Source organism: Diceros bicornis, chromosome 11 (assembly GCF_020826845.1).
Source record: "Diceros bicornis minor isolate mBicDic1 chromosome 11, mDicBic1.mat.cur, whole genome shotgun sequence".
NCBI classification, from domain to species: Eukaryota; Metazoa; Chordata; class Mammalia; order Perissodactyla; family Rhinocerotidae; genus Diceros; species Diceros bicornis.
The window spans coordinates 42,384,777-42,411,412 of NC_080750.1; the positions used below are offsets into that span (position 1 = coordinate 42,384,777).

At 36.7% G+C, this 26,636-nt stretch overlaps 1 protein-coding gene across 1 annotated transcript in view; it reads right to left on the reverse strand.

The window, feature by feature from the left end:
- The window catches only part of DCHS2 (dachsous cadherin-related 2), a 242,228-nt gene that overhangs the window by 70,929 nt on the left and 144,663 nt on the right, over positions 1-26,636 (reverse strand). The window contains exons 4-10 of the mRNA XM_058550238.1: positions 17,976-18,212; positions 15,643-16,659; positions 12,710-12,897; positions 11,287-11,386; positions 5,689-5,846; positions 3,756-4,599; positions 1,493-1,732 (exon numbers count right to left, since the gene is read on the reverse strand). Coding sequence (XP_058406221.1) covers positions 1,493-1,732; positions 3,756-4,599; positions 5,689-5,846; positions 11,287-11,386; positions 12,710-12,897; positions 15,643-16,659; positions 17,976-18,212 — 2,784 coding nt within the window. The remainder of the gene's footprint in view (positions 1-1,492; positions 1,733-3,755; positions 4,600-5,688; positions 5,847-11,286; positions 11,387-12,709; positions 12,898-15,642; positions 16,660-17,975; positions 18,213-26,636) is intronic.

Consider the following 26,636-nt stretch of genomic DNA (forward strand, 5'->3'; position numbering starts at 1 on the left):
CATTTTACATACTTTATTGATTGCTAAATCTCACAACATCAGTGACAGGTTCAGCCTATGTCTGTGTACTTTGGGAAGTGGTGTCTGTGTGGCTCCATTTACCTCAGAGAATGCTCTCAGAGAATTTCACTGAACTAGAATTATTGTGAAACACAAGGCATATGTGTATCCTCTATTGTTTCTATCACCCTAAAAACCATACTGCCAGAAATGTGCTAAATAAATTCTTTAAGCACGGGTTGGGACAAGCAATTGTTAGCACTCTCCAGTCATGTCTAAGAAAAACTATTTGATCAGACTGCCCCACTCTGGTCAAAAGAGAAAAAATTAAGTTAGCCCTTGAAAGTTTTGTAGCATCACATACAAATTCATGTAAAATGCATTTCATTAAAAGATGATGTTTTCCCAAAGGGCAAAGCATCTAAATGGTATATAATTTAGTTTAAAAGTTCAAAAATGTATCTTTTACCCCTTTGATGAACAAGTTAGGAGGAAAATGTTATTATTAACACTATTATTTCCATAGAAACATGTAATACAATTCTTGCAAGAAAAGAACAAAATATTATACTGATTATGTAATGCCACTTGGTATATACAAATGTAAATTGAAAAAGACTGGCTTATTAAACTATTCGTATTAATTCAGATGGGAAAATTCAGCATATGCTGTTAGTGGCAAATACTTCACTGGAATTTTTATAATTATTCTGTTTAAAATAAAAACAGAATATTATTAAAGTTACTGAACTTTAAATGCCAGAAAAGTCACAGCAATATTGAAGAGCAATTCTAAGAAATTTACAAATGCCTAGCCACACAACTGTTTACTTCAAAGTCATTTGTATGGACACAGTGTTGATATTAGTAATATTAGTAATAATAGTACTGATGGAAGTTAACATTTATTGACCATTTATTGTGCCAGACACTGGTCTCAGCTCTTTACAGGTAGTAACTCATTCATACTCATAACAGAACTACAAATTAGGCTCTATTATTATCCCCATTTTACAGATAAGCAAACAGAGAAGACTAGTAACTTGTCCAAGGTTACACAGCTTAAGAAGTGGTAGTTCTAGGATGCAAATCCAGGCAGTCTGACATCAGCATCTTATCTCTTCCATTATGCTACATATAGAGGAAAGAAAGAACTATTTGCCTTCCTGTACTCAATGTATCTATCTATGACACTCTGAAAACAATGTGATACCTTGTCTATACTTCTGTTTATTATCATGATCAAATCCATAAATTGTATATTAATTAGGTAAGTATCACTCTGCTATAAATATTAAAGATCAATACAAACAAATGCTATATAAAATCACACTATTATGTTTACATGTGTATGTGTTTTTATGTGTATGCTAATTTAAGAGGTATTAGAAGTTTGAGATAACTAGCAACTGTTTTTATTTTTCTGGGCCATAGTTTAAATTATGTCCATTTTTTTATCATTAATTACCTAGTTTCCATATTTGTAAATTACCTGAGTCTCTGTCCAGAGCTTCAACCCTTGTGACAAACTCTCCTGGATTTTGGTTTTCTTTAACTGAAGCTTCATACAGGTGCTGCTTAAATACTGGTGCCTCATCATTTACGTCAAGAACAGTAATTGTCAAAGTCTGGGATGAAGAAAGTGCTGGTACGCCATCATCCAGTGCCAGAAGGGTCAGAATGTGCTGAGTTTTTATTTCATAATCCAATGGACAAGTTGTAGTTAGTAAGCCTATTTTGAAAGAGAAGAAAACAATATGTACTAAATATTCTTTAGAGAAGTCACACTTACTCTACCTACGTCTAACTTACCTAACTTGATAAAAATTCAGAAGCTTTCTTTGTTAAAGAATAAATCTTACTAAATCAACTTTACATTTATATATTATCCAGAATAAAAAGAACATTTTTAGTCAGAAAAATCATCCTAACAAATTATAAGGATGAATGAGAATTCAGAAATAATCTATCATATACCATTATCTACTGAAAGGATTCCCTCAAAATTATTTATCTATCCAACATCTACCTTCATTTAAAAAATTATCTAGGTTCTAACAGTATACATCTTTATGTCAAATAACAATTCATGTTTAAAACTGACCAAGTTACAAAATGGTGAGTATGGCTACATTCTTTAAAATATTTAGTTTTTGTTAAAGAGTTATAGTCTCTTTATACTACTCTCAGTTAACTGTCTTTTTTTATGAACAAAAAATAGCAAAGACTTTATAACTCAGACAATAAACTTCATGAATAAAACATGTGTCCATCCTACCACCATTTAAGCATGTAACTCATTTAAGCAAAGTTTTATAGAGACTTGCACATATATAGCTGTTACATGATTCCAATTGTCACATTTTTTCTTTTAGGATTGCTGTTTGCTTCTCTAACACATGCTCATCCTATAAGAACTTTTCTTCATATACTTAAAGAGGTTTATGGATTCAGATTTTATAAAATGGTTTTTCAATAATTACTTATCACTTTACACTTCACAGCCAAAAGCCACTGAAAAGCTCACTATGTCTTCTTTATAAGAAAGAGGAGCCTTGTGAGAGAAAAAACAGCCCATCTCTTACGAATGCATTCAGCAATTATCGTTTTATGTCTTTGAAAAATATCTCAACTGAAAGAGCCACTGCGATTGTTCAAGATTCATGAAACCTATACTACTGAAGACAAAATTCTAATTTTATACATCTTCTTTAACAATCTGAAATAGACCTTCCTTAACCATTTTGGAAAACATTTTAAATATTGTTGAAACAGGTCCTTGGAGACCCCAGCTCTAACAGAAATCAGCAACTGGATCTGGACTATCTCTCTGTCAGCTGGGCTTTTAGTTGGTGTTCATGCATGCCTCAGAATGGAACCATATGTACAGGATTTAATAAATATTTTGATGAAATTTTCCAACAGCATACAGCCAGACTATAATCATGACTTCCAAATCTTACACATTCAATTCCATTCCAAATAATGCTCTTACTAACAGTTGGGCCAAATGGTATACATCTGAGATTTTTTTCTAAGGCTCATGCAGAAATGACTTTATTTTTTAGAGAATGAGACGGTAGTCCATCTCTTCAATATCTCCTGAAAATCAAGTTGAGGGAATTTCATTTCCAATTTCACGACACTTTGGACATGTAATCGTCCATCAAACCACATCAAAACTTTTAGTAGATGTTATCTGGCAACATGGTGACAGCAAGACAAGTGAGTGACATTTCTGCAGAGTACTTACAGTGAATAAATGCTTCTGCAAAAAATAAAATGTTACAATTGATGTGAGAAGTAAGGATCTTAATGTCCAAATCAGTCCAATCAGTTAAAAACACATTATTTCCAACTACTTATAATTGTATGTTTGTATGATCTTAAAAATAAGTTTCCACACTAAGGTCTTTGAATAATGCTGCTGTTATTTTACCTTGACTCACTTTTGGTACCATCTCCTACCCTGTGAGGACCCACAATGGGGGCAAACAAGTTTGCTACTGTATATTCATCCCAGGAGATGTGAGCTAGCTACAAAGCATAGTCAACATTAACAAACAGGCCAGCTACAATTGGTTTTCTGAATACAACCTCTGTGCTTATCACCTATTATCAGTTAAACAATAAATCAAGTCAAATTTCTTTAAAGCATAGGCATCTTGCGAACTATCATTTTAACAGAGGAAAATGAAAAAGATAAATTTAAGCAGGTGATCGGAGGCTTTAACTGACAATGACATATACGGTACCTGATGACTCATCTAGCATAAAGGCCATGTTTTCGTTTCCTGAGAGGATGCTGTATGTTACTGTTCCATTCCTTCCTTCATCTGGATCTTGAGCAGTTATGTGGTGCACCAAGGAGCCCACCCTGGCATCCTCTTTGATATGGGCGAAGGAGAAAGACATAAAAGTGGGGCTGTGGTCATTTACGTCCAAAATCACTACCTTTGCCATCAAGGATCTGAATCGCCGGTCTGTCACATTCACAGCCTGATCAGATGCAGTTACTGTCAGGATAACAGTCGGAATGCTCTCTCTATCAAGGGGGGATGCGGTGACTAATGTGCCAGATGAGGGATGGATGAGAAATGGATTCACTCCAGGGTGGTGGGATTCAATGAAGTATTGTATTCGACTGTTCAAAAAACTGCCATCGCCATCTTTGGCATTGAAAACATGCACCAGAGTTCCTATGGGGACATTCTCTTCTACGCTTATCACAATGAACTCATCCTGGAAAGAAGGAGAATGGTCATTTTGATCTTCCACATCAATACTAAGGAAGACTGTGCTATTCAGGGGAGGAATTTTGCTATGGTCTTTAGTAACCACCCTGAAAAGATAATGAGATGTCATTTCATAATCCAGTTCCTTAGAAAGGAACAAGTCCCCTGTCGAGCTGTCAATTTCAAAGTGGCCATCCTTGTCATCTGCAGCAATACTAAAATGTAATTTTCCATTATGATGTTGGTCAAGATGATCAGGTGACTTTTTTAAGCTCATTATTTTTGCAGGCTTCAAGTTTTCTGGTATAACCAAATGTCTAATACTCTGAGAAATGATAGCTCTCCCTTTGGACAGTGGTATCACCTGAAATAAGAATAAAAAGGGGCTGTTAATTTGGGATATTTTTAAACAGTTGAATCGATACATGTTACAATATTATTTTGGGAGGTAATTCTTTCCATTTGTGTGATATACATATGTTAATTAGTAAGAAAATGTGTTTTTATATTATATAATTCCAATGTGTCTCTGAAGATTGAAAATTGCATAATATCTGGGAGATAAGAGAGTAAAGAATTTTCCACTTCTCTGTTTGTCGTAATGTGTGAAATGATAGTTTGGTGAGGCAATGCTATAGTTAAACTGAACTGTAGCCTTGTGATTCTTCAGTGGGAATATGGGATAGCTAGTTCTCCAAATTGCTCTAAATCCTAGAGACCAATATATCCATAATGACAAAATCTGTGTACATTTTTGTATCATGTGTCTTTGTTTATCTGAAATTAGAGACTTGAGGTATTACAATATAGAATTTTCTTCTAACTCACATATCCTCAATCAGTAAAGAATATAATTTGGAAACAGAACTCTTGGGGATATATATTCTTGATTATTATGCATACTGATATTAATATTACTGATTATCATGTGCATGAACAAAGAAATCTAGCTATGTGCAGTCATGTTATTTTTGACTGGTTGGTATAATTTTTGCCTACTACGAAGACTTCCATCAACTTCTTTCCTCATTATGATTAAAATACGGATCTTAAAATATGGATCTTAAATGATTTTTCTAAGTTTAAAAATAATTACAAAGCACTATGTGATTTATTATCGGCCATTTGTTTACATACAAGTTTCTCCTGCAAATTTACCAGGTCCTTAATATTCGGAAAAAGTAAGAGAAAAGACCATTTTTGTTCTTCATGAACAAAGCAACATAAATGCCCAAATAGTGATGAAGGTTAATATCTTGTCAGGAACCGTACAAAGTTAAAAAGTTATTTGAATTGAATCATTTCTCAAGTGCTAATAAAAAGGCACACATATGTTTGCAATGCTTTCTAAAAATACCATTCATGCATTTAATGTATCTTCACTCTTTGTATAAAAATCAAACTAAAACTTCAGAACATCCTTCCACATTTTATGGTGATGACGAAACATTACCTGAATATTAAGAACTGCCTGTCCTTGAAGAGGAGCTGCTCCCTGGTCTCTGGCAATTACAGTCATCCTGTAGGAAGGTCTAGAATCATATGCAAGTCTTGTGGTCGTTCTTATTTCACCATTGTTGGCATCAATCTTGAAGTGATCGGAACCATCTTCTATACACACACACACACAAAATTAAGAAATTAATGTTAATTGACAATGCAGAAAATAGAGAATTAATTAATCCAAATGTCATCTGTGATCATTTGGAAGATTTATTTGCCTTAAGCACTGTGAGTGTATAAACATAAAAATACTACTAAAAATGTAGATAAGAAACATAACAGGGCCGGCCCCATGGCCTAGTGGTTAACTGCACGCGCTCCGCTGCTGGCGGCCCGGGTTCGGATGCCGGGTGCACACCGACCCACCGCTTCTCCGGCCATGCTGAGGCCGCGTCCCACATACAGCAACTAGAAGGATGTGCAACTACGACATACAACTATCTACTGGGGCTTTGGGGAAAAATAAATAAATAAATAAAAATTATTAAAAAAAAAAGATGCGCTTCTCATAAAAAAAAAAAAAGAAACATAACAGATTTTTAAAGTTTTTTTATTACGGAAATTTTCAAACATAAAAAGCAGACAGAGGGGCCGGCCTGGTGGCATAGTGGTTAAGTTCACGTGCTCCACTTCAGTGGCCTGGGGTTCGCGGGTTCGGATCCTGGGTGCAGACTCTGTGCACTGCTTATCAAGCCACGCTGTGGCAGGTGTCCCATATATAAAGTAGAGGAAGATGGCCACGGTTGTTAGCCCAGGGCCAACAGTCCTCAGCAAAAAGAGGAGGATTGGCAACAGATGTTAGCTCAGAGCTAATCTTCCTCACCAAAACAACCCCAAAAAAGTAGACAGAATGATAGAATGAACTCTCATGTGCCTATCATCTAGCTTCAGTAATGATTAACTCATGGCTAACTTTTATTCCCCATTCATATATTTTCCTTTGCCATCTTCTTCTGGAGCAAATCCCAGAAATCGTGTCATTTCCTCTGCATATATTTTAACATGCATCTCTAAAAGATAAGAATCATTTTTTTATTGATGTTTTAATAGTTTATAACATTGTGAAATTTTGGGTTGTACATTTTTGTTTGTCCATCACCATATATATGTCTCCCTTCACCCCTTGTGCCCACCCCCTACCCCCATTGCCCCTGGTAATCACAAAACAGTTTTCTCTGTCCATGTGTTGGTTTATATTCCACATATGAGTGAGATCATACAGTGTTTGTCATTCTCTTTCTGGCTTATTTCACTTAACATAATACCCTCCAGGTCCATCCATTTTGTTGCAAATGGGATAATTTTGTCTTTTTCTATGGTGGAGTAGTATTCCATTGCATATATATATACCACATCTTCTTGATCCAATCATCAGTCGAGGGACACTTAGGTTGCTTCCACTTCTTAGCTATAGTGAATAATGCTGCAATGAACATAGGGGTGCATAAGCCTCTTTGGATTGTTGATTTCGGGTTCGTTAGATAGATTCCCAGTAGTGGGATAGCTGGATCATAGGGCATCTCTATTTTTAATTCTTTGAGGAATCTCCATACCGTTTTCCATAGAGGCTGCACCAGTTTGCATTCCCACCAGCTGTGTATGAGGGTTCCTGTTTCTCCACATCCTCTCCAACATTTGTTGTTTTTTGTCTTGGTGATTATAGCCATTCTAACAGGCGTGAGGTGATATCTTAGTGTTGTTTTGATTTGCATTTCCCTGATGATTAGTAATGTTGAACATCTTGTCATGTGCCTATTGGCCATCTGTATATCTTCTTTGGAGAAGTGTCTGTTCATTTCCTCTGCCCATTTTTTGATCGGGTTGTTTGTTTTTTTGTTGTTCAGTTGTGTGAGTTCTTTATATATTATGGAGATTAACCCCTTGTCAGATATATGTTTTGCAAATATTTTCTCCCAGCTGGTGGGTTGTCTATTCATCTTGATTCTGGTTTTGTTTTTCTTGTAGAAGCTCTTTAATCTGATAAAGTCCCACTTGCTTATTTTTTCTTTAGTTTCTCTAGTCTCGGTAGGCATGTCATCCGAAAAGATTCCTTTATGACCAATGTCAAATAGTGTGTTGCCTATATTTTCTTCTATGAGTTTTATAGTTTCAGGTATCACCTTCAGGTCTTTGATAAGGATCATTTTTAATATGATCACAGTACTATATTATACTTTAAAAAATTAATGATTGCTTAATATCATAAATATTTAGTTTTTGAATTTCCAATTGTCTCATAAATATCTTTTTATTTATTTATTTTAGTTACCTCAAATTAGGTTCAACATAAAGCCCACATTTGCACAAATCTTCAGTCTGTGCATTCCTGCCGTCCATCTCTTTATTTTGTCCTTGCAATTCATCTGTTGAAGAAACTGGATCATGTATCCTGAAGTTTCCCATTGTCTAGACTTGGCTGTTGCTCATCTCCAACGTGTACCTTAATATGTTCCTCTGTCCTCTGTGTTTTCCTTAAATTGGGAGGTAGATCTAGAGAAGTAATTAGGTTCAGGTTCCCTTTTTTTGGCAAGACTACTTCATAAGTGCTCTTTTGTGTTTTCCTTTAGAAGCACATGTCTGATTTGTCTCTTTTTGTGATGTTGGCCCCCGCTGATGCGCAGCCTAGACCTGCTAATGATTGATTCACTAAGTGTTGCGAAGTATAATATTCTGAGTCTATCATCCCTTTATCATTTATTACCTGGAATATATTAATAAAGAGAAACTTCCAGGGCTGGCCTGGAGGCGTAGTGGTTAAGTTCGCGTGCTCCTCTTCAGCAGCCTGGAGTTCGCAGGTTCAGATCCTGGGCCTGGACTTACGCATTGCTCATCAAGCCATGCTGCAGTAGCATCCCACATACAAAAATAGAGGAGGATGGGCACAAATGTTAGTTCAGGGCTAGTCTTCCTCAGTAAAAAGAGGAAGATTGCCAACAGATGTTAGCTCAGGGCCAATCTTCCTCACCCAAAAAAATAGAAAATAAAAAATAAAGACAAACTTCCTCTCATCTACTTACTGGTAACCCAGCAGAGTAGTTCATTATAGGTAAGTCAGGACAAATGCTTGATGCTAAACTTTTATTTAACAGTCTTCAAAATAATGGATTGGTTCACTAACATTCTTCAGTGTTCCAACTATGATAATTAAAGGTTTGTTTAGTTTCCATTTTAAGAATCATTAATCGTGAATTTAAACATATTAGAAAGGGCTTCAATCTATTGCCATTATTATCTTTATTGATGCTCAAATTGTCCCATCTTTGGACACTGGGATCCCCTTAAAGTTGGTTCCTGAGTCTTTCTGATACGATCCTAGTAGTCTTTAGTAGTCTCCTAATATCTGGTATGACAAAATGATACAGACTCCTCACATAGATTTCCTCTCCAAGAATTGGAATCAGATAAGGACTCCTGGTTCTTTTGGGTGGAACGTGGTATTGGGAGGCCATATTCTGAATACAAGGAGTGCTCATTGCTTCTGGGTCAGTTATTGTTTGTAGGCCTTTTTCAGTGGACAGAGAATACACACATGCACATACTAAAATATGTTCATGTTGATACTTCTAATTCAAATTGATTACCATAGGGGTTTGTTAAATAACAGATTTGTATTCTTTAACAAAATGTAAACACTTCAGACAATCCAAAAAACTCAGACAAAGCCTAAGCTAGTGACTCTCTTTTATTCTTTTATTCAATTGTTGATGAGTCATTATCATGGAACGTATACTTTACCATTTATAGGGGATATAAAGACAAATAAAAAAGAACTCCTGCCCTTAAGAAAGTCAGACTGTAGAGCAGAAAATTATGTTAACATTTATTAGTTGTGATTTCTATGCTTTGATCCATTTGCTTCATTCTCATAGGAATGCTGCATAAAACTTTCATGAATGTGATACATATCTTTGTTCCCATTATACTGATTTTCATCTTGTTACTTTATCTTACATTTTATAGTTGCCTCTATTTTGCAATTGGATGAAGTAAAAGCAAAGGTATGAAGAATATATCTCACCATATTTTTTATATTGCTATGCCCCAAGTATCATTTTAGAAGCTAATTTTAACAAAATCAATACTTTAATCCTTCAGAAATATATGATGAACATCCATGCAAACATTTCCAGATTGGCCAAGTCCCAATATTTCTTCAAAATTTTTAATGAAATGACAGAAAATAAGTATAGCAGAAGACCTGTGTACATCTCCAAATCTCATTCTCCTCCTCCTTCCCTATAGATAGCCTTTTTTCCAAAGTAGGGGTTTATTTTTCTAGTCCCTATATTCATGAATAATATATAGTAGGTATTGTTTCTTTATAAGTAATGGTATTATAGCAGGATTATTGCTTAATATATTTGTGTGTGTGTGTGTGTGTGTGTGTCTGCAGCAGGCTCATTGTCCCCAGACAATCCACCATGTCATCTTTAGGATATTAAACCTTCCCAAGCATGAACATGATATGCCTTTCCATCTCATTCTTCTTTTAGGTCTTTCATTAATATTTTGTAATTTCCTACATAAAGGTCTTGAATATCTTTTATTGAAATTTCCCTCCCTATGCTCCCAATCAGGATGATCCTGATTTGGGGGTTTTGAAACTTATATGATTTGAAGGGTTCTCTTTGAGAAAAATAGGACAATATTACAAATATAAATTGTCCACTGCCCCCTACTCCCATCCCAGAGGAACTTGTGCAAGTGAAGGGCCCTGAAGCTTAAACTTCATTAGCTTCACAGTAAGTCTGCCCATAGATCCTACGGTTTTCTTTGTTATGGTGAATATCTTTGAAAACCTGCTTAGTTTTTAAAATGCTAGTGCTTTTTGTATTGTTTTCAGAAATTTTTTATCTTATTAATGCCGATGGTTTGCCTGTAGCATGTTTTGAGTTCTCCATGTAGACAATTAGATTATCTGCAGGTAAAGGCAACGTTGTCTCTTGCTTTCCTGTGTTTGTGTCAGGCATGACAAAGCAACAAATGTCTTTAAAAATGGTATAAAACACAATGCCAATTAAAGTTAATCACCGGAACAAATCTGAGGTCTGTGCATTCTAAAAGAAAAACATGAACATAAGCCTGTCTCTGTAAAGTTCCCACGTACACATACATGTAAGCACATAGGTGACATTTTCTAGGTACGATTAACTCTGACCTTAAGAATATTTAGTCTTCACAGACACTCACAGATGCTTGGTATTCATAATCATATTTCTTTATACTTAATACTAATTTCTATCCACTAACTACCACTTTCCTTTCAATAAAAGTTGATTTGCATTTCAGATTATTAAAAATTATTCATTTAAGGTAGATAGTTGGCTTGGTTTCTATTTAGGACACAGAAAAACTATTATGATTTCACATTAAACTTTTAAATTCTTTTCTTAAAAATGAAAGTGATTCTAGACAATAACAAATGTATTTTGTTTGTAATTTGGTGTTATTTTCAACATTAACTATTTTCCCAGAAGGAGATAGATAGTTGGTAGACAAAAGAGAAAATGCTAAAAGCTCTTAATCCTTTATGGATAGTGACTTTTACCTGAAGATACTGAATATATAACTTCAGCATTGCTTCCTTCATCAAGATCCTTTGCAAACACAGTCGTAACCAACATATTTACTGGTTGACCTTCCAGAACCTGTCATTAAAACAAATGGCTTACAAATTAGTCAGCGAAATTTTAAAAAGAAATATCAATGAATCTATAAGTGAAAGAACACATTAAGCATTTTATATACTATTTTAAAATCCACATATAATTCAAATGTCTACCATATAAAAGTTATATGGGTATAAATCCACAAAAAGAATCCACATTACAAGTTTAAAGCTTTTACTCAATTTGAACAAATTATCTGTGACATGTGAACTAATTTTGAGGGGAAAAAAAGGAAATCAAATTGACTAAACAATCTTAGATTTTGGATGTATTTTATGAATTCTAGCATCTTCTTCTCAGGACAACATTTTTTAAAAGGTTCAAAATATGCCAAAGATAAACATAAACTTTTATTTCAGGAAACATGCCTCATACAGGAAACATACCTCATTAATTAACAGGAACTTTCCTGGAATATTGAAATGTACATGTGGAGTTGAATTCCATGTTTAGAATCCTTCTACCCAATTAAGCCATGAGATATTTTAATGATATAATTAAAATCATAAGGATAATATCATAATGCTTTGCTTTAGTAGAGTTTTCTTTCAATAGGGCTTTGGAAGATGAGTTGAAAGTTATTAACTTCCTTAACACCTTTTTTGAATTGTTCAATATGCATATCTGAGCACAATTTGAATATCCAATTCAACTGTTCTGGAGTAATAGCTTCCAAACATTTTATTCATATAACCCATTCATTTTTTCAAGTTTGAGTACCTCCAAGATATATTTATTAATTAGGTACATGAACTAATATGCTAATTTATTATGTATATTATAAAACACACAAAAACATGGGAATGAAAAAGAAGAGATAACAGAAATATAATTAGAAGTTTCTGTATGTGCCCAAACAGATCGAATTTCATAATCTCTGGATGCATGTCTCTCCACTTTAGAGCTACAGATTGTTCCCTCATCTTTAACTAACCATCTTAGAGATGTGTGTCAATTGCCCATAAGGAGCTCTGCACAAGAGATGTAAGCAACTTACTTGAAAAACAATCCACATCTGAGCATTACTGATAATGGGGTACTATATGTTTGTACACAATGGGCACAGCTACGTTATCATAAAACAAAAGGATGTGTGTTCCCAAATAGCACATATACCCGTTTTCTTTTTAAAAATTTGTGGGTTTTTTTGACATGTGCACAATTTCTACATCTTCTAGAAATGCATGCATTGTTACACCAAGACTGATTTGATAAATTCACACTTTTTGCCACAAGATGGTGCTCAAAACAAATGACTAAGAATATCACAAAATCACCGCAAGGCTACTTCACTCCACAAACCTTGATGTGCAATTCCTTTCCAGGGAGACACTGTGGGAAATATGGCCTGTTATCATTGATGTCAGTAACTGAGACATAAACCACCATGGTGGCATTTCGAGGTGGGGAGCCATGGTCCATCACTAGGACAGTTGCCTGATGGTGCACCTGACGCTCGTGATCCAGTGCCACCCAACTGATAAATTCGCCTGCGGAACAAAAGAGGCTGATGCTGTGTACTAGAATTTTCGCATTATGAACCACATCCAAACCAATTCACAGAAAGGAAAATGAGATATAGAGCTCTGAATCAAAGCATGACTTCTGAGACCACGTACATAAGTAGTTTGGCTCTACTGTTGAAAGAATTGTCCGAAGTTTCTCCTGAAAATGCCACTTTAAATTTGGCATTCTTTGTATTTCAAATCATCTACCATTAACCACTTGAACCAAAAAATGAATTCATAAAAACAAATGATAAAATACTCTGTGGGAATTTAGTAATGATTGAGAAGATTTAAAATTACAGCATATCTCTCTTCGTGCTTCTATATAGGAAAATGGAAAGCACTTCAGCTCTGACACCACAAGTTCTGGGTTTGGTTCACAGTTTCTCCACCTCAGAAGTGGAAGGATTTCTCTGAGCCCACCTCTTAGGGCTATCAGAAACAAATACAATCATAAATTTAAAAGTATTTTATAAGCTGTAAATTATTACAAACATGGCAGCTGTTATCATTACTTTAAAGTAATGGCAAAATATCTTCCTGAAAATCCAATGCATTCTTTGGGCAATGGTTTGTCTTTTACATATACAGTTATTTATTGTTACCTCACAAAATATATGTGTAGTGATGGCTGGTGACTTCCCAAATAACTCTTAATGCTTTACAAGGCTTATTTCACGTATTCTTGCTCAGAACTGTCTTCTAGGCAACTTCCCTCACCTTCAGCCCTGGAGACTGAGGCATAAAATCATAACTGCCTCTACCTGTTGCCAAGAGCCTTCAGAGGCCCAGTGCTCTCTCTGTTAGCCCATCTCCTGCTGCAGAGTTCCACCAGGCACTAATTTCCTCACTGTTTATGTAAATACCTATTTGTGAGAAAGTAAACATGAAGCACCTACCACCTAACATCGCTATTGCTAAGATTTTTTGCCCTTTTCATCCAAATGAAATGATAGAGTGTAAAATAAAACAAAAAGTGAATTCAGGAACAAAATAGAAAATTCACATTTGGGTAAGTTGCTGAATTAAATGCAATGTTTACTATATTTGTTTACTATATAAACTATATTTACATAGTGTTTACTATAAGTGTGATTTTAACAAATACCCCACAGATAATGACTGCATTTTTAATGTTCCAAACTGTACTTCTCCTCTGAAAACCCTAAATCTTGAATGGCAAACAGATTTTGATTTGATGAACCAACTCTGATCGACAAGTAGCAACTATTTGGGAGTCAGTGGTGAGAAAGGCTGTGAGGCTCAGCCTGGGGCTGGGATGGGGGATGCCAGTGCAGGCTCCCATGGGAGCTCAAGTCCTGATCACTTGGAGGTCTGCTCAGAGCACCAGGGTGTGCAGGATGGGCATGAGCGCCATGCTCTGAAGGGTGCCCTCTACCCCTGTGTTGCCACACTCTACCCAGCCCTGGTGAATGGGAACAGTTCATGAGTACATAGTCTTCCAAGCCTCTTCTCCACTTGAACTCTTTACCCCTCAGAGTGGAGGACAGGGAGCATGTCAGGAATTGTCTCCTTTATTTGTGGTAAGGACACTGAGCTCTGAGGTTAAGCTACTTGCTTAAAGCCACACAACTCTAGGAATGGACACCTGGTCTTCTGAATCCAGGCGCTGGACTAAACGTATCAGAAAGAAGATCATGGGAGAACCAACTGCATATTTTAATTTATTTCAAAAAAATAAACTGCCGAGTGAAATAGAAAACTATCTAGCATATGGAAGTAAAGAGCCAGCAGGCAGTTTGTGCCCTGCAGAGTGGATCCCAGTTTAGGAGTGAATGGGAGCTGAAATCCAGCTTGCAATCGGCTTGGCAAGTCATGTGCCTTGGTGTAAAGCTCCATCTGCTGGAGGAAGAGGCACCTTTTCCTAATTCACACAACAGGCATTTGAGAGTAAAGGCTTGAAGTTAATCAGAAAGGAATTCAAATTTCGTCCCAGTAGAGGGCAGGGGGCACTATTTACAAAGGCTACGGCATACATGGTGCTTCCTGGAACTGTACAAAGCAGTGACCTCCTCTCACTTCCTTCTAGCCCCGTGACCTTGAGCACGTTACTCGAGCTATCTGAGCCTCAGTTTTCCCAGCTATATGGTTGCAATATAAACATATTTCATTGGTAGTTGGTTGCAGGAATCAAATAAAGTCCTTGTAAATTTGTACAATATACATTTTAAAATATAATAACTCTTTTATATTTAACTTCATAATTAAGACTTGAAAAAAACTCAGTGTAAATATTTGCCCTTTCCCCATGGTTCCCTTATCAAAATAAGAATGGGAAATATATCAATAGAGTGATTTTGAAATCTTAACTAATGGATTATTTTCCAGTTCTACATCAATGACATTTATATTTTATAAAATATTATTTGACATTTTTAAAAAACCTCTACAACTGGAAAAGAATGGTTGGGGGAAAAATTGGACTTTACACAAGGATTTATTCAGTCCAGTTCTGACTGTACCTCTAATTCAGAATAAGAACCATTGAGTGGCAATATGTGGGTATGAGGCAAGAAAAGTATGAATCATTAGAGGTAAAATTCTACCCAATTTGACCTCATTTTAAAATCACAATACTGTAATCAAATAAGGTATTCACTAAAAACTGTGACTTTAACTATATGTTTGTACTAATGTTATAACTAAATGATTTGAGTTTTGTCAATTCCAATACTAAAGGAATAAGTGGAAGCTACAAAATGCTACCTGTATGAGGATTCATCTTGAAGAATTTTCCATCAGACAAAAGGAAATATGACAGCTGTCCATTCTTTCCCGAGTCTCTGTCAATTGCTGTAATTTTGCCTATTACCCCTTGGGGAACAGGACTCTCCTCGACTTTCAAAAACAACACATCATGCAAGAAGGTAGGGGAATTGTCATTCTCATCCACGACATGAACAATTACTGAAGTGCTCACATTTTGCGACAATCTGTCCTTGGGGATCCAGGCAAACACTCTAAAATTATATGATTGTGTGGTTTCATAGTCGAGCTGTCGCCGCAAATAAATCCAACCTGTGTAAGGACGGATGCCAAACACAGCAGAGTCGGTGCTGGGCTCCAGCGAGTACAGAGGCTGCCAGGTTGTGCGCTGCGGGCCAAGTGGGTAGGCCTGTATTTGCAGTATTTGGGTCATGAGTGAGAGAGATTCACTAACTTCCACTTGATAGACCAAATTTTCAAAAGTCAAAGATGGGCTTTGCTCTTGTTTTTCGATAATGACTGTTAGCACTAACAGGGATGCCCGAGGAGGAATGCCGAGGTCCTGGGCCATGAGACTTAGCGTGTACTTCTGGGGCACATCACCTCCCAGACTCTCATTGAGGTATACCACACCAAGCCCCGAGTCAATGGAAAAGATGCTTGGATTCTGGTTTGCAATGGCATATCGGATGAATCCATTCCACCCACTGTCCTTGTCTTCCGCACGGGCACGGTACAAGGCTGTGCCAGGCAGAGTGGTTGGGGATATTTTAACCTCATCAGAGGCTTTGGGAAACACCGGATGGTTGTCGTTGACATCGATTACAGTTATGTTGACCTCTGTGCTGCTGCAGGCTGGGGGGCTGCCAATCTGCGCCTGGACCGTGAGCACTACCACGGGCTGCGTTTCGTGATCCAGAGGCTTCTGGGTTCGAATGGTGCCCAGCCATGGGTGAATAGAGAACTTTCCATCCAAATCACCAGAGGAGATTCTATAAAAAATTGGCTCTGAGGAATCTGGAAAAAAAAAAAAAAAAGAAGGAAAAAAAAGAAAAAGAGAAAGCAATCATTGTATGCCAAAAAAATGTGCCTGCCAGAAACTCTGAAAACTGAAAGCATTGATATATACTACATCCATGGAGAATTCTGTGCAATGTCTTACATCTTCCTCAGCTCTGCAAAGCCTGTTGGAAAGCGGACACATGATTTAAGATGTAATTAGTGGACAAAGGTAATGTTCAATTGACAATGAGCAAGCCACAGGTTTCACTGTCTTCCTTCATTCTTCTGGCATTAAGTAAAAGGGAAAGATATTCAGAAAATAATTTGGATGCCTGTTTTATACCTTTGAGGAAGCCAAGTTAAATTTATGTTGATGTTTCTCCATGATATCTACCTATGAATGGCAGATACTCTCCACAAAAGTTAAGGGAAGGAGAGAAGATGGAAAAGGAGGAGACTGGGAGCAGGAGAAGATCTTTAGACAAGCAATTCACTTCTACAGATTTATCCTGGAGAGAAACTTCTAAAAATCATACAAGCATATTTACTTGAGTATCATTTGGGCTAGCAAAAATGAGTATAAATCATTCAAATTGTAGCAAAAGGGAAATGTTTAAATAAAACATGTTTTATAATCTAAGTTGGAATACTGTGCAAACATTTTTTTAAATTGGATAGAATGATGTCCAATTACTTGGAAATCAGTCCACAATATACAAAGTAGGGAGAAAAAGGGAGTTGTAGAACAACAAAGATAGTAGGATGTATTTTCATAAAAAAAAAAATTTAGGGGCCAGCCCCATGACTAGTGGTTACATGGTTAAGTGCACACACTCCGCTTCGGCGGCCCGGGGCTTGCAGGTTGGGATCCTGGGTGTGGACCAATGCACTGCTTGTCAGGCCATGCTGTGGTGGCATCCCATATAAAGTAGAGGAAGAGGGGCATGGATGTTAGCCCAGGGCCAATCTTCCTCAGCAAAAAGAGGAGGATGGAAACAGATGTTAGCTTCCTCACCAAAAAAAAAAAAAAAAAAAAAATTAAAAAGTGTGTGTGTTTTGGGGAGTGGGTTATAGGAGATGTATACTTTCTACATTATAATTATTCTGTATTGTTTTAAACTCTTTTAAAAGTACCTATTACTTTTGTGATCAGATAAAAATTGTAGGATAGAAATAATGTTGAAAGAAGAAAGACCAAGCCACAGATTGTGTGGTGTCCATTCTTCTTGCGTGGAGAAAAAGAAAGATGTATTCAAGATTGTACAGCCTAAGAAAATACAGGAAATGTTCCAATAACGGATTTCAATCTCCCATAAGAAGTAAATACTTACTCAGGAACTCTTTTGCTTTCACTGTTCCCACAGGGCTGTCTTCGGGCACATCTTCATAAACTGAGAAAGTATACTTAGGCCTTTCAAATTCAGCGGGCGCCAGAGTGGTCTGAAGAATGTGTATTGTGACATCAGCATTAACGACAGATGTGAGCCCGCCACCATCTCGAGCACAGACCATCAACAAAAGCGTAGTAGATTCCAAATGGCTAAGAGTGGACGTTAAGTAAATAATTCCTGGGTAGGGAAAAGAAAGAATTAAAAAACAGATAACAAGCAATCAATACTGATGAGCCATAGTCACACCTGATCTGTTAATTCTACTGTGATGGTTAATTTTATGCGTCAACTTGACTGGGCTGTGAAGTGCCCAGATATTTGGTCAAACATTGTGCTGTGTGTTTCTGTGAGGGTGTTTTTGGATGAGATTAACATTTGAGTGAGTAGACTGAATCAGGCAGATTGCCCTCCCTCATATGGATGAGCCTCATCCGGTCAGTTGAAGGCCTGAATAGAACAAAAGGGAGACTCCTCCTGCCTGACTGCCTTCAAACTGAGACACTGTTTTTTTTTTTCCTGCCTTCAGAATTGAACTGAAACATTCCTGAGTCTTGAGACTGCCAGCCTTCACTAGAACCACACCGTTGGCTCTCCTGGGTCTCCACTTTACCAACTCACTGCAGATCTTGGGACTTTTTAGCCTCCACAATCACATGAGCTAATTCCTTATAATAAATCTCTTTATATCTATCTATCTATATCTCTATATTTATATACATCTCCTATTGGTTCCATTTCTCTGGAGAACCCTGACTAATACATCTACTTTCCAATCAAAGGACTTGAGGATATTTGCAAAATGATGGTCCAAATTCTGTCAAGTGAGTGATATTTTCCTAGAATTTAAACATTAGACATCTTGCAAGTGTATCAATTTACCAGAAAAACATAAATGACATTGCCTTTGTTAGGCCTTACCACCATATCGCCAGCCCAGGACGACAGAATAGCAGAGTATACCCATAACCCAACGTAATCTAGGCTAATACAGGATTGTGCCCAGGCACCAGTATCCTAAATCTACAGAATGAAACTAAAATTTTATCTTCTGAGGTATTTGACATCTGCCCTGAACTAGATCGTGTAGGGCAGCTCTCTTTTTTAATTGACTCCATTTTATCTTTATTGGTGAGAAGGTGTAATGCCGATGGCTGTGGGTAAGAAAACTTCAATAAACGTCAAAACCATGAGGACAAGAGTGGCAAGTTAGGCTTATGTACATAGTGTGTGTGAGAGGAGAAGGTATTAATGGTTAAGTTGGGAGAGATCCAGTAATGCTGAGAAAACCAATTATTTAATATTATTAATATACCCTTTAGTGTGCTAGTTTGAAAACATGAAAACAGATCTAACATAAACAACTTCAGAAATGAACATGCTAGTTTCACTTAATGAGAAAGAGAAAACATGCAAACTTATTCAATGAATTTGCATACAAGTAAATGTAGCTGAACTTTACAGAATCTGTCACAATACAATTGGCCATAAGTATTAGTTAAATGAAGGAATACGGCAGTTTTTTGCCAGTTTATGAAAAGATGGCAAAAACATCAGAATTATCAGTTTTCTAGGCATAAAAAAGGTAACACCATTCCGATTCTTCGTTTTCTTAAATCAAAACCTGCCCTCTTGAAACCACAATTCCTTGTTCCTACTTCTATTAGAAATTTAACGAAATATGTCTTATTTCTCTTTGGTATAATACATCATCAATAACTGAAGTCAAATATTTTGTCTGATGTGCTCCAGGCACAACATCCCCATTTTCTTTAAGAGTTCTTTATCTAACATGGTTTTAAGTCATTTCACTCATAGTTCCTTTCTCCTGAACGTGCTCCAGGTTGATCAGTGAACACGTGGTTCCAAATACAATCTGACTATTACGAAGAAGAGTATAAACACTCTTTATTAGAATACTTATAAAATACTAATGTTACCAAGTATTATTATACCAGCTTTTAGCAGCCGTATTAAAATTTGGGTTCATACTGATTTGGTGGTCCACCAAAGCACTAATAATTATCACACAAATTTCTAAGTCAGACCTTTTCCATCTGTTATTGATGAGCTTTAAAAATTATTTATTATTAAAGTCTATGCTTGATAAAAAATAAAACTCAAATGATACAAAAGTGTCTGTCTATAGAAGAAAATGAAAAGTCCCTCTACCCTAATCACCTCCACTCCCCAGGTATACATTCTTCCAGAGTTAACTCAATTTCAATTATAGAAAAAATTTTAAAGGTTTCATTTTCCACTCCTGATGATTATGACAACGAAAAGATTAACATCAGCCTCAACTAGACCACAACCTGATCTTCCTCCCTCCAGACTGATTCCTTCTAAACCATTTTTCATACTTGTATTAGAATAGTCTTCCTAAAATCCAAATCAATGCCTCTCCAAGTTATCAGGGTGAAGTTCAAACGCCTTATCTTAATACACCAAGCCATTCATAAATCAGCCCTATTCCACCTCTGTTGCCCACCACACCACTCTCATAGAGCACCTTTTGCTCTAGGCACAGTGAACTATTTATAATTTCCAGAATAGACTTTGTTCTTTGCCATTTGGATTGTTGCATCCTCTTCCTGGAACAACTTCCTCACCTTCTTTGGCTTAATGATTTCTAGTGATATTTTAAAGCACAGCTCAAGTCAAGTGTCACCTGGTGCAGGCGGCCTTCTCCTACCCTCCACTTTGCTTTAGATACCACTCTTCTATGATCGCATAGTCACCTGTGTACATGCACCTATTATAGATCTAACACGTTGTAATTAAACTAACAGTTTTTATCTTTCTAATCATTCATTAATTTTACTCCATGATTTATAAATAAAATTGAAAGATAACATTTTGAAAATATATAAACAACAATTTGGTATCCATAATAAATGAAGAGTTCTGCAAAGAACCTGAAAAATACAAGTAAACGAAAAATTACGTTAGCAGTGGATAAGGACAGATAATTCAGATAAGAAGAAAGTGTTAATAAATATGATAATGTTCAAACTCACTAAAAATAATGGAAATACAAAATTAAAATAATGACTTCTTGTTTTTACCTCTCATGTTTGCTAAAATTTTAAGTGATAAGACCCAAGGCTAATAAAGGATGTAGTATTTATGTACACTATCCAAAAGGCACTTTGGCAATTTTTATCAAACTGTAAATTATTCATATTCAGTAACCTAGAAATCTACCCTCTACATACATAAGTAAGAAATAAATGGACAGGATGCCTTTTGCAATATTGCAAATGACTTTAATATCTATCAAGAAAAGAATGAATGGTTTGATCAATGAATGGTGATCAATGAATGTTAATCAATGAATGGTAATCCTATTGATTATTGATTGGTTATATCTAATATAATAGATATATTATACCTAATAATAGGTATTAGGTACCTAAAATTATACCTAATATTATCTATTATATTAATACCATAGACTAATATGTAGCATCCAAAAAGAACAAAGAGAGTACACATTTGTCTAGAAAGATTTTACATGCTACTTTTACATGAAAACAAGTTGTAAAAGTAAATCTATGATATCAACCCAGTGTGGTAAAAAAATTTAGTACTGCCTAAACATTTAAAAAATGAAAGTATATCTCTACTGTGAAAAATTCATGAAGTGCTGCTAAGTGAGAATATTAGATTAGAGAACAATATGTAATGTATATCACTAACATATACAAACGCTAACACATATACTTTGTAAACACAGAGAAATATGCACACTGGAAAACATGGAAGGACTTGAACAACTATAAAGAGAGGTCATCTCCGTGGGTTGAGATTCTGCACTTTCTACTTCTTACGTTCCTATAGTTTTATTATTTATTTATTTATTTAATTTTTAGTGAGGAAGATTGGCCTCTGAGCTCACATCTGTTGCCAATCTTCTTCTTTTTGCTGAGGAAGATTGGCCCTGAGCTAACATCTGTGCCCATCTTCTTCTACTTTGTATGTGGGACGCCACCACAGCATGGCTTGATGAGCAGTGCGTAGATCCGCACCTGGGATCCGAACCTGGGAACCCCGGGCTGCTGAAGCAGAGCGCGTGAACTTAATCACTATGCCACCAGGCCGGCCCCACATTCCTATAGTTTTAATGGGCATATGTGCTATGGATTGAATTGTGTCCCCCTAAAACTCATATGTTGAAACCCTAATCCCTAGCGAGGCTGCCTTCAGAGTAAGGAATTAATTAAGGTTAAATAAGGTCATAAGGGTGGAGCCCTAATCCTACAGGGTTAGTGTCCTTATAAGAGGAGACACAGGAGAGCTTGCTCTCTCTCCACCACGTGAGAACACAGTGAGAAGGCAGCCATCTACAAGACAGGAAGAGCTCTCACCAGGAACTAAATCAGCCAGCACCTCCATCTCAGACTTCCACCCTCCAGAACTGGGAGTAATAAACTTCTGTTGTTTAAGCCACCCAGTCTGTGGTATTTTGTCATAGCAGCCTGAGCTGACTAAGCCAATATGTTAACTTAGTAGTTAGGAAAAAAATACATATATTAAAATATTAAAGATATTCAGAAAAAGAAGATATGTTTGTTACAAAAAAAATATTATACTCTCTCTCTTTTGAGCTATATAGGAAACTTGTACACTATAGCAAAGATTTAAACCTGACATTAAAATGTGTGTCTTTAAAAATAACTGCACGAGTCTCTTCTCTAAAAATAGGATTCTTATTATGTAAAAAGCTTCAAGGATGTATATGAATGGAAATTTCAGAAGCAGCAAATGAGGATATTTAGGAGTGTTGTATTCAATTAAATGAATCCCTGAGGTTGAGATAAACATGCTCTGTAGAAATTATCTATATAAAACTGTTCGAACATGTGATTCCCAGATACAAACAAAAATAATTTACAAATGCATAAATTGCTACCAAAATGTGCCACAATAACATATGGTAAATTGTGAAATCTAATAAAATAAATATCTCTACTATATTCACTCTGCTATTTAAAAGCATTTTATCTCTGGTGAGCATCATTTAGTATTTAATGATCACTAGCCCCAAATCCCCAAACTGGTATTTTGAATTGAGATAATTTAATAATAAGGTTTGGGGGTCTCAATGATTTGACAATAAGGAGCAAGCAACCATCCCCCATGGATGTCTCCCCACGGGACTCCAAAGAAAATTCTCTGACTTGAAACTTGGTGCTAAATAAAGGAGGCAAGAGATTCCTTTGAGAATTCATAAACATAAACCAGCCTCCACACTAGTTTTTAGCCTGAATTCACACTATAGGATGATGTGAACATTTTTAAGCCAAAAATTTAGTTTAAAACGGCATAGACTGGTACTTCCCTAGGGCACTTGTTTAGGAGAAGCACAAACATTTTCCAGAGGAACCCACCTTCATCCCCAGGGCTCAAAGAATTCTCTCAGACAAAGATCCAAGCCCTCAGTAAAAAAAAAAACACAAAACACATGAAGAAATACGTTAACATGTGTGAGACTGAGTACCAACGGCAGATGTAAGACTGGGAAAGACTTCAGAAAATATACATGGACAAAATATTCTAGTTAAAAGATAAAAATTATCAGAATGCATTTCAAAATAAATCTAACTATGTGTTGTTTATAAGAAACCTGAAACACAAGGATACGGACAGGGTGCAAGTGAAAGATGGACAACTGGACGTGATCTCCAAGCTCACGCTCCTTGACTCCTGCAACCTGTCTGATACACGGTGTCCCCTTGCTCTTGGACTCTTTCCTTAGGTTATGTTATAGTTTTCTGCTCGCCTTTCCTAACAATTCCTTGGATTTCCCCAGTGGTCTTTCCTCCTCCTCAGACTTCCATGCATTTCTCTAGTTAAGTACTACACTCTTTGTTCTCTTCTATGGACGGTCTCAAAGGGTGTCCTCGGCTCACCTGCATCAAATTCACCTTGGCTACTTGTAAAAACAACAATTTTCAGGCTCTTACCCAGATATTCTGATTTCCAGACGTGGGGAAGGATCCAGGAATTGCATTTTTAACAATCTCCACCAGTAATTCTGATATACTCTCAAGTTTGAAAACCACTGCTATATATTATTTCCATCAAAATAGTCATAGTTTTTGTGACTTCAGTTGTTAATTATCCTAGTATCTCGCCATGTCCTCTCACCTGAATTATAGCTCTATACCTCGTTCTAGGTGGCACTTCCCCTAGGCATTTGTCAACTTGACATGAGTTGGATTATCAATCATTGAGTTAAAATCAAGAAATTATATATGACTCATCCTCTTTCATTAATAAATCAGTCACCATTCCTATATTATTTTCCTCTTAAAATATCCTTGAATTAGTTCCCTCCTCTCTATTTTTATTACTATCTCCTTAGTATAAACCTCATTACTTTACCCCTGGATTATAATAATACTATTACTATTATATGTTCCCTGTTAATTAATATACATTACCTGTTCAAATTTTCTAGTCCTACAACCCACCTAGCACACTCTGCTGGGGTAATTTTCCTTAAATACTACTTTCACCATAACATGTTAGTGCTCAAAACCCTTATGCATTCCTTATTTCCTGTAATAATCAAGTTTAAACTCTGTCATGCTTTTCAACTCCTTCAAAAGCCACCCCACTCGATGTAGCTTCTCTCCACTTCTGCCGCCCATCTCTCCACCTCAGACATGATAATCTCCTGCTATCACAAATATGTGCAACAAGGATGATGGCAAAGCATAACTCACAGGATGCAATTATAAAGTGACTTTACTTTTTTTCTCCAATTTAAATTTATTTTGTATGGCTAACTGTTCTTCCTCTGCCTCTAAGTGAAAATTCAGGAAGCTCCTACAACTTCTTCAATCACTATCAACCCATTAAAATTTCTTCTGTTACTTTAACTCCCTAAATAATCTCAACTCAATAACTAGAATATAATTATAGGTCCATATAAAAGAATCAAAACTCTAAGCTTTTTTTAAAGTTCAAGTGGGGCACATGCTACAGATCAGGAGTAGTTGACTTCTCTTTTCCTCGCCTGGCTTGCTTCAAACCTGTAATCTGAGGCGGCCTCACTGGAGGGGAACATATCTCTCCTCTTTGATTGTTGACTTACTGCTTCCTGTCTCCTGAAAAGCCGGCAACGTTCAGAGCTTCTCCCTCTGGCCCTTTCTGGGCAGGACCTAAAACAACTCCACACGAGCTGTCTCTGTCACAAATGACCCACACCCAGGAGAAACTATGAAGTACTCTTTACCCCTACAAGCTCCTGGAGTGCAATTTGTCTCCACCGCAGAAACCTCTCCTTTATTCCACTGTCAGTCAATCCTCCTTTAGATTCCCCAGGTGAGAGAGAGACTTGAGTCTGTTAGCCCCAAACTGCAGGAATACATACTAAGTTTTCTGAGGAGTCAGTAAGATATCCCATCCTGGGGGAAAACCCACAAATCAACAGCAGCTTTCTCCAAATTATCAACCCTTTCATCTCCAATTTATCAACCTTTTATACCTTTGACAAGATGGGTAATAAAATAATAATAATAATTCAGGAGAATAATAAAACTTGTTTTTAGGTACCTCCTTCGTCAATTCTGCATAAAGTTTAGTATCCCCATGGAATGTGGAATTTACTATATATCTTAGTGACTCAGGCCTCACTTACATTTTAATTTCTTGTTACAAATGCTTACTAATTTCCATCTCCACACCTTCATTTACATTGTTCACTTCTCCTGAATCACTATACATTCTTCCCCCTCTTGCTTATTCAAATCTGAGTTATCCTGTGAGGTTCCCTGACTCATCTAGATCTTCCAGAGCTCTCTTCTGAAGCCCTGCACTATCTGTAGTCATTACTGTCATCAACACCTGGAGCTTGCCCTTGATGTTTCTATCTCATGGGAGCCGAGTACAAAGTCACCTCAATGAGGCAGTGGGACTCTATGGCCTACGAACTTGATTGTACCTAAAATGGAAATATTTCTTTTAAAAATTAGCTAACCCAGCGCCGGCCCCGTGGCTTAGCGGTTAAGTGCGCACACTCCGCTGCTGGCGGCCCAGGGTTCGGATCCCGGGCGCGCACTGATGTACCGCTTCTCCGGCCATGCTGAGGCCGCGTCCCACATACAGCAACTAGAAGGATGTGCAACTATGACATACAACTATCTACTGGGGCTTTGGGGTAAAAAATAAATAATATTATTAAAAAAAAAATTAGCTAACCCAGAGGGTAGCTGATGAATCCAGGAAAAGTAGGAAAAAAGAGAGGCAAATGTTAGGCACCACATCCAGGTCCAGGCCACAGAAGAGAAGAGAGATCTTTAGCAAGCAGACTAAATATTTCACTCCTAGTGAAAAGCAGAGTAATGCAGAGTGCTGTAAGTCAACAGGCTTTCATATTTTTGTTCTACTGGCAAGAACATCTTTATTATGGGGAAGATCCATCAGGCTATTTTAACCCAGTGCCACTAAACATTAAGACTATCTCATTCCTGAGCCAGCCCTGGGGGTCTAGTGGTTAAGATTTGGTACTCTCACCGCTGCAGCCCAGGTTTGTTTCCTAGTTGTGGAACCACACCATCCATCTGTCAGTTGTCATACTGTGGTGGCAGCTCA